Source organism: Cyprinus carpio, chromosome B8 (genome assembly GCF_018340385.1).
Source record: "Cyprinus carpio isolate SPL01 chromosome B8, ASM1834038v1, whole genome shotgun sequence".
NCBI lineage: Eukaryota > Metazoa > Chordata > Actinopteri > Cypriniformes > Cyprinidae > Cyprinus > Cyprinus carpio.
This window is the reverse complement of record NC_056604.1, coordinates 13,907,669-13,915,752: the sequence shown is the minus strand read 5'-3', so window position 1 is coordinate 13,915,752 and position 8,084 is coordinate 13,907,669. Positions and strand designations below refer to the sequence as shown.

Sequence of the window (8,084 nt, the reverse complement as noted above, 5' to 3'; positions counted from 1 at the left end):
ACTAACCTCACTGTATATATAAAAAAGATTCGTTTGAGTAGTTATTAAAATTCAACAATAGAATAATAATGCATTGTTTCCACTTAAAGTATTAATGCTTGACCTAAAATAAGTTTAGTTAACTTGGGTATTAAAGATATCTCAAATAAAATCTAAAATGTTAGTTGTAATAACTAATAGCAGAAAACATTTTTACATTGGTAAATTAGTTATAATAACTACAAACATGAAAAACCAATAAGCATGAAAAACACCCTTTTTACAGTCTATGGTTCAGACTTCCAGAGATATTACCGTCACATAAACTTGAATAACAACCTCAAACTCTCGCGCTGATCGACGTCACGTGACTCTTTACTGAGGCCAGTATGACGTCAATTTGTAGGCCGATCGGCTGTTAGCGTCAAAGTCTCATTAGCATCACATTTCTCCATTGCTAACACTCTAGAACTGATTCTATTTGCCTAACTTTCAAAACTATAAACTTATAAACCACTCATAAGTTAGAGAAAAGGAAACGGACAAAGATGAATCAGAACTTTTGTGATTTCTGTCATGCCTGGTTTATGGAAAGTGAAAGAAATATGACACAATTCTTACAAACGTTTAAGAAAATGACCACTGTAGACCACTGGGGTAAAAATGCGGACACAGTCCATCTGTCTGACAGACAGACGCTCTCCGCTCTCGCGCATTATTTTGTGCGTGTGCGCAGGCTGCACGCGGTCACCCAGCTGTGACTGCAGTTGCTTGGCGCACGAGCTGGAGCTGGAGCTCGTGAAAGGAGCTCTAAGCGTGAGACCCTCTGCACCCCTTTTATCATAGATTTCATCATAGATACTCTTTAGAGTCGGCTGCTTTCCCGCAGACTAAAACATTATACTCGGCCATTCAACATTAAATATTTCCAAAGAAAATGTCCAGACGAAAGGTCTCGGAGAGTCAGGGGAGCGAGGAGTCGGACACGGAGCTGCTGCTCGAGACGCTCTCGCAGGAGGAGGTGGAAGAGCTCGTGCGGGAGCTCGTTTACATCGACCCAGACCCGAGTGTACCGGTGGGACTCCGCCAGCGGAACCAGACGGACAAACTACCGTCCAGAGGATATGACAGAGAGGCTATGCTGGACTACTGTGAGCGGGAGACCAAGAAACTGATCCGGAGAGAGCTGAGCGCAGAGGTGATGCTAATAATAATAATAATAATTATGTAAAATTATTATTATTATTTATAGAAGTATAATTACAATTACATTTATAGTTAAATGTAAATATTATATATAAAATGGTTGTTGTTTTTATTTTACTTTAGTTCACGCAATTATTTTCTTTGTTTATTGGTAATAATACTAATAATTATTATTATTATTATTACTACTACTACTACTACAGTAACGATACATTTCTTATACAGAATAACGCTACAGGTTTCTTAATAATTTGACTAGTTTTAAACTTCACCACAGGATATTTTCAATGTTTCAATTAATCCAAAATGCATTAACAGATGGATTGATTTTTGTATGTTGCCAGTTGCATGCAGGGAGAATGAAGAATGAAAAACATCTGTAATTCAGTCTCTAACTGTTGAAGATCATAGTGTGACATATTTGTGGATCTGTGATTGGCTGATTTAGCACTGAGATCCCTGTTAATCAGTATGGCCTACATGCCTGACTGTCATGGTCTCATGTATCAACACCCATTTTGCTGCACACACATGGCCCACTGAGGGACCCTAAGGGACCGTAATGGCCTAATGTTGCCATCATCTGTTGGTGATGAAGTTTGCTTTGCTTTGGAGTGTTTGACTGTGCTGCATATTTAAATCACTTTGTACTTCCAAGTGTGAATCAAATCTTTTTTTCCAACAACAAATCTCCAAAACATTTCTGATAAGAAGAAGTTATTTCAGAGCATAGTTAGATTTCTCAAAGCATTAAATTTTTATGCTCTTTTGTTTGGAAACAGTATAAACTTATCTTGGGTGAAAATCCTGAGCAAGTTATTATTCTTTACAGCTTAGTGTCTTTATAAACATTTAGTTTATTGTTGTCTGGTATAAACATTCTCTCTCCTTTTGGTGGTTCTAGGGTGATGGCTATTTGTAGTTGGCACTCTATGCAAAACTAACCTTTAACATCGAAGTTGCTGTATTCATTCACATTTGGGTCCACCTTAATATGATTTTCTAAGAGCAAGCCATAAAAATGAATATTTTCTAGAGTAATAGAGCAGAACAGATGTCTGGTCCTTCTGGGATGGTATTCCTTGTGTTTTTGGACAGTGCTAGTTGTGTTTTATGTGATTAAACAGGTGCTAATGAAGCACTAGTAATGTGAGACGCACTCAAGGGCCCACAAACTACTTTTAAACTCTACTGAGAAACTGAAGTGTTCATTTGAAACACATTCAGCCGGCAACAGAACACACACACACAATCTCAGAGGAATCTCACAAGTTACTAAGTAACACTGTGCTCTCGATAAATGTGGTTCCCTGTATGTATTTAATTTTTGATCGATCCAGAATTGTAAAGATCATCTTTCTGATCTTACTGATATCCTGCTGTGAAGTTTGTTCAGCTGTGTCATTGGCATGAATATGCTAACTGGATAGTCACTTCCACATGTATTCAGTAAAACAGCTGTGAGAATAAAATTGATGTTCTGGTTATTTTTCAGTAGTCAGTGGTTAAGAGCGATGCATTTCAGCGACTTGTGAATGTGTTTACTTCAAGCTTGGTCTCAGTGAGGCTTTGAAACCGTCAAGGACAGAATTCCTGACTTGAATGTTCCTCCCTTTGCTGCCTTATAAGGGCACATCTGAGAGTTTTAAGACTTCTTTAAACAATAGCTCACAAATCTGCACAGTACGTTCTTTCCCTTTTAATGACCACTAAAAATAACTCACTCAGTCCAGCCATTGGCTCTGTAATTATTCTAGATAAGTTTAGTTTGTTTGATGCCCCCACAGATTTAACGGTGATGTTGATATTTATCAGTAATTACACCCAAATGAAAGCAAATTGAAACTTATATAGAATGCGAACGCGGTGATTAAGATGTAAAGAGTCAGATAACAATTAGCCAAAATCAGATATTTTGAAGAGACAAAAAGACAAACAGCTTCTCAGATTTAATGTGCTGTGGTGAATAATGTATTTTGTGTTTAATGTTTGGGGAGGGGATGGCAGAAGGAGAGATCGACTCCGCCGGATGAGGAGCAGAGAGTTTTCCAGGTCACAGAGTGGTGATCCCCCCGACACAGAAAGCAGAAATTCTGAGAGCGAAAAAGATCAGGAGAGAGCAAGAAAAAGGGAGGATGACTCTAAAAATTTATCTGATGAAGACGAAAAAGGCAAAGAGAAGAAAAGGGAGGAGGAGAAGCGAGAAAGCGAGAAAACAGGTAACAAGACAGAAAGTGGAAAGGAGCTTTCTAGCAAAGAAAGAGGAAGCAGCCATACTCTAGACCTCATATCTAAACTGCAAGAGAAAAAAGATGATAAGAAAGAAAGAGGGAGAAATGAGGAGAAAAAAGTGAGTGAAAACTCCAAAATACGAGGGTTTGTCTCCAAACTACAAGACACCGAAGACCTAAAAGTAAAAGACAATAAGGCACATGTCAAGAAACAATATGAAAGCCGAAATAAAACCATAGAAGATCCAGAGAACAACAGAGCAGAAGGAAGAGTAAACCGTAAAGATGTAGAAACAGAGGAAAAGAAAAGCAGATCTAGAAATATAGAAGAGAGAAGCAGAAGAAGAGATAGAGTAGAGGAGGATGAGAAACATCATTCACAGAGAGATACAACCAGAGGACAGAAAGAGAGGGAAAAGGAAGAAGTGAAACAATCAGAAAACAACGAGGTGAAAATATCTACCATTTCCAGCCATAAAACCTCATTGAACTCTTATGGCACGGATGACCGTTCTGTTACAGCTGAGGAGGATGAGTCTTTTAGTGAAGATGTGGACAGCGACACTGGCTCCAGCATGTTTGATGACCTTCTGGAGCAGGTTCGCAGCGATGACCCTGAACTAACAGAGCTCAACGTCAATAATTCAGATGCCATTAAGAATGACACCCTGATACAGTTTGCAGAGGGTCTTCGCAGCAACACTCACATCAAAACCTTCTGCCTTGCAAACACGAGAGCGGACGATCATGTTGCGTTTGCCATCGCTGGAACCCTACGAGATAATTCCACCCTAACCAGCATCAACCTCGACTCGAATCATTTGACAGGCAAAGGTATCCTGGCCATCATCAACTCTCTTCAGCACAACAGCACGCTTATGGAGCTGAGGTTTCATAACCAGAGACACATCTGCGGAGGGAAGACGGAAATGGAGATGGCCAAAGTCTTACGGGACAACTCTTCACTGCTGAAGCTGGGATATCACTTTGAGCTGGCCGGGCCCAGGATGACCATGACAAACATCTTGAGCCGAAACATGGACAGGAAGAGGCAGCAACGGCTAGAAGCGCAAAAACTCACCAGACAGGAGACTAAGTCCAGGCCACGTGAAGATAAGAGCTCACCTGAGAAGAATAAGCCAACAACATCGTCCATCAACACTCATAAGAACGACTCTAAATTTGCTGCCCTCTCAAAATTCACTTCTGCTCGGGAAACTCCAAAAGCTCCTCCCACAAAGTCACCGACTAGACCCCTCCCATCTGAGGTAACAGGGAAGAAAGAAGGGGCAACAGGAAGTCGACAAGCTCCTCCTCCACCCCCTCCTGGCCCAGCGTTAGATGTTCAGGCCCTGAGGAGGTCGCTGACCCCGATCTCTCAGAGGAAACCAGACGGCAGTGCAGCTGTCCGACAGACGGACAGCAGCTCCAGAGATCAGCTACTGGACTCTATCAGAAACTGCAGCATGAACGCTCTCAAAAAGGTGACACAGAAATCACGTCATTACTACACATGCCAGTACATGACCAAACATTTAAACTTCACCATCTCCATAGAAGATGTGTAGGCTTCTTTTTACAGCATTATATTCCTAAGATATTTTAATGCAAGTTACACTTTTATAATGTTTGGTGCTCTACACTCTGTAAACCCAAATGTTGTCTTTACTTGACTAAACATTACTTGAAATTGTTAAGTAATTGAAAGTTTTGGGCCCATAAATCAAAATTTAAGTTCATGTAACTTGTTTGCCTACAAAATATGCAAACGTAAGATTTCAAGTGTAGTTAACTCAAAATCCTAATTTATTAAAACAGCTCACCCTGGTCTTTATTTAATGTGATTGGCCGTTCAGGCAGTTCTGCCTGGCAACAAGAGAACTATTGCAGATTGGCAATTGCAAAAAACGGGTCTCTCTTCATTTTGTCTGTAAAAAAACAAAACAAAAAAAATAAACAGATCTTTCAAGATCTTAAAATCTTCATTTACCAGTTTGAGGTACGTTTTAGGACACTCTTTACTTAAATTGAGGGAACAAGTTTACTCAGTTAAGTTGAGTCAACTTATTAGGGTTTTTCAGTGTATCAGTTAGAGACCGTTAAAAATCATCGCCCGTGGCCTCATGGGATATTAAGGATATTAAAGTGTCAAATGGATCCACACTTTAGAATCGTGGCGTAAGTAATAGATCACACAGGTACTTTTTGCATTCTGAATTCTACAAATTTGGACACATTACTCCTTTCTAGGGAAGTATGCGATTTCGGATGTAGCCTCGGTATTACTGTGCGTACTTGTGAGTGAAAATATTTCCACAAACAAATCATGACTCATCAGTAAGTTTTGTACTACAATTTATCCTAAGTTAAGTATGTGATTATAATTAATAGAAACAACTGAAATCACACATATACAAAAATCACATAACCTTAAATTAATACTTTTAGAAATAAAGTATGTTGGTTATATGCAGAGGTTTCTCTGCAGAAAACGCAGATACAAATATGTACAGTTGGCTGAGCCTGTAATTTGAGTGTGTAAAAAGTTGTTTATTGTGTTTAAAGTGGTTTGAAGATGACACACTTGCACTTGGTATTGCTCGAGAGCCCTCATTAGAGAACGTCTAACGTTGACAGAGACTGAATAAAGGCTGTAAAGGAAAGCGATATGGAGATGTTTTTAATGCAAATTACAAACCTCAGGCACACAGTCATGCATTTACAATAGTTCAGCTTCATTTGCATTAGATCAAGGTTAAAAGCACTGTTCAAGGTTAGTATAGGGACCAGTTCTTACTATTAACTATATATTAGTATGCTTATTATTAACATATTGGCTGTTTATTAAAGCACATATTCTGCATGACCATATACATCCCTAATCCTACCCAATACCTACATTTAACAACTACCTTACTAACTGAAAATAAGCAGCAAATTAGGAGTTTATTAAGGCTATTGTTGTAGTTTGTATGTATGTATGTAAATAATGGTTTGTTAATAATGAGAATTGGATCTTAAAATAAAGTGTGACCAAACAAATCCATGTGGATACATGTTGTGACTTAGGAAGAAAATTTTAGTGAGAAGTTCTCCTGTGCATATAAGCATTAATAATCCACACAATTACTACTGATGAGACCCACTGTTTTAATTTTGCTTTGGATCTGCTTCTCTGCATGGATGAATGTGGTTTGAGGCTCTGGTGTGCACATGGATACAGTACATGACCAAAAAAGTTTTTTTTTTGTACTTTTGTTGTTTTTACAAATGGTTATTCCCCAGAGTTTTGCCATTTTAAATAATCCATGGTCAATTTTTCTTGTTCATTGTGGCAACATACTTTCACCATCATGCTATACAAAGCCAGTGATGCTTTTCTCTGTGAACAGATATGAAGTGACATGAAGCATATATGTAATTTCTTACAAAATCTAAAATATATTCAATATTATAATTAAAAATACAAATTATCAAAGACTATATGGGTACAGTAAAGAGATGGCTTGTAAAATGGATTTTTACACTCTAAAAAAAGTTACGTAATCTTGTATCATATAATATTTTAATATTATAAATGCTTAATCTTCATTTCAATCTTCCTCTCAGGTTGAGATCCCTAAGCGGTTGAGATAGCATCTGTCCAGTGTATGTGCTTCTACCTTCAGATTCCCCTGCAGTCACTGAATCACTCAAGATGAGATTCTTCCGTAACTGGCTTAGACGCTCCAAAATACAGCCAGTTTGGATTATTTGAAATCTAAACATTTGAGGTGGGAGTGGGACACAGTGTGATTTTTCCAGGACTGACAGCTAACCAGTCAACATTCAAGCTGTGAGGAGCGTCTGTTGGGGTTTAAGTTTCCTCAGAGAAATATTTGTCAAATAAATCAGATACATTTTGACTATTTGTTCTCGACTTTAACATACTTTATAATATTCTCACAACTGTCTTGAAGCAGTACTAATCATTAATCTGTCTAGAATGCAATAAACCTCTTAAAGGGGTCATATGATGTTGCTAAAAATAACATTATTTTGTGTATTTGGTGTAGTGAATGTGTTTGTGTTTATGCAAATGTGTTTATGTGTTTGTGTTTATTTTTATTTGGTTTATTGTTTTTGTTATTGTGTTTGTGTTTATGCGAATGTGTTTATGTGTTTGTGTTAATGCCCTGCCTTTCTGAAATGCATTGATTTTTACAAAGCTCATCGTTCTGAAAAGCGAGGTGTGCTCTGTTTGGCCAGCTATCCAGTGCGTTGTAATTGGCTGAATACCTCAAGTGTGTGACGGACATGTTAAGCCCCTTACCATACTGTGATGCGTGTCCCAGTGCAACGAGATAAAACCAATAAAACCGATTACAAACAAGGCATTTGTAGCATCCAGTGGGGACATAATTACGGATTATAATGACTTATACTGTCTTTTTACGCACTGCTTTGCATCGAGCCGCATAGACATAAAACCATGTCTGCATTTGTGATCGGACAAATGACAAACAAGTACTACTCTACACTGCTCAAAACTCACGTTTGGATCATCAGTGGCAAATTCTTTAAATATGAAAATGTACTTACAGTCTGTGAGTCAGAACAGCCGGCATTGTAGTCTACTCTCTGGGGTAATAGTCTTTGGTCAGATGGGGTGAAAGGGTATGTGTATTT

The 8,084-nt window shown here is 38.3% G+C and overlaps 1 protein-coding gene across 1 annotated transcript; it reads left to right on the top strand.

The window, feature by feature from the left end:
- The first annotated feature begins 650 nt into the window (after positions 1 to 650).
- LOC109094542 (leiomodin-1-like) lies at positions 651 to 7,509 on the top strand. Its single transcript, XM_042729865.1, has 3 exons — positions 651 to 1,177; positions 3,179 to 4,900; positions 7,026 to 7,509. The coding sequence occupies exons 1-3, from the start codon at positions 917 to 919 to the stop codon at positions 7,050 to 7,052; spliced, it is 2,010 nt and encodes a 669-aa protein (XP_042585799.1). The 5' UTR covers positions 651 to 916; the 3' UTR covers positions 7,053 to 7,509.
- Positions 7,510 to 8,084: the final 575 nt, after the last annotated feature.

Bases quoted from the DNA above. Each gene is read 5' to 3' on its own strand.
- LOC109094542 (XM_042729865.1), top strand. From the start codon at position 917: ATGTCCAGACGAAAGGTCTCGGAGAGTCAGGGGAGCGAGGAGTCGGAC. The intron at 1,178-3,178 runs GTGATGCTAATA...TTTAATGTTTGG, and splicing joins GGAGAGAGCTGAGCGCAGAG to GGAGGGGATGGCAGAAGGAG. The intron at 4,901-7,025 runs GTGACACAGAAA...TCTTCCTCTCAG, and splicing joins GCATGAACGCTCTCAAAAAG to GTTGAGATCCCTAAGCGGTT.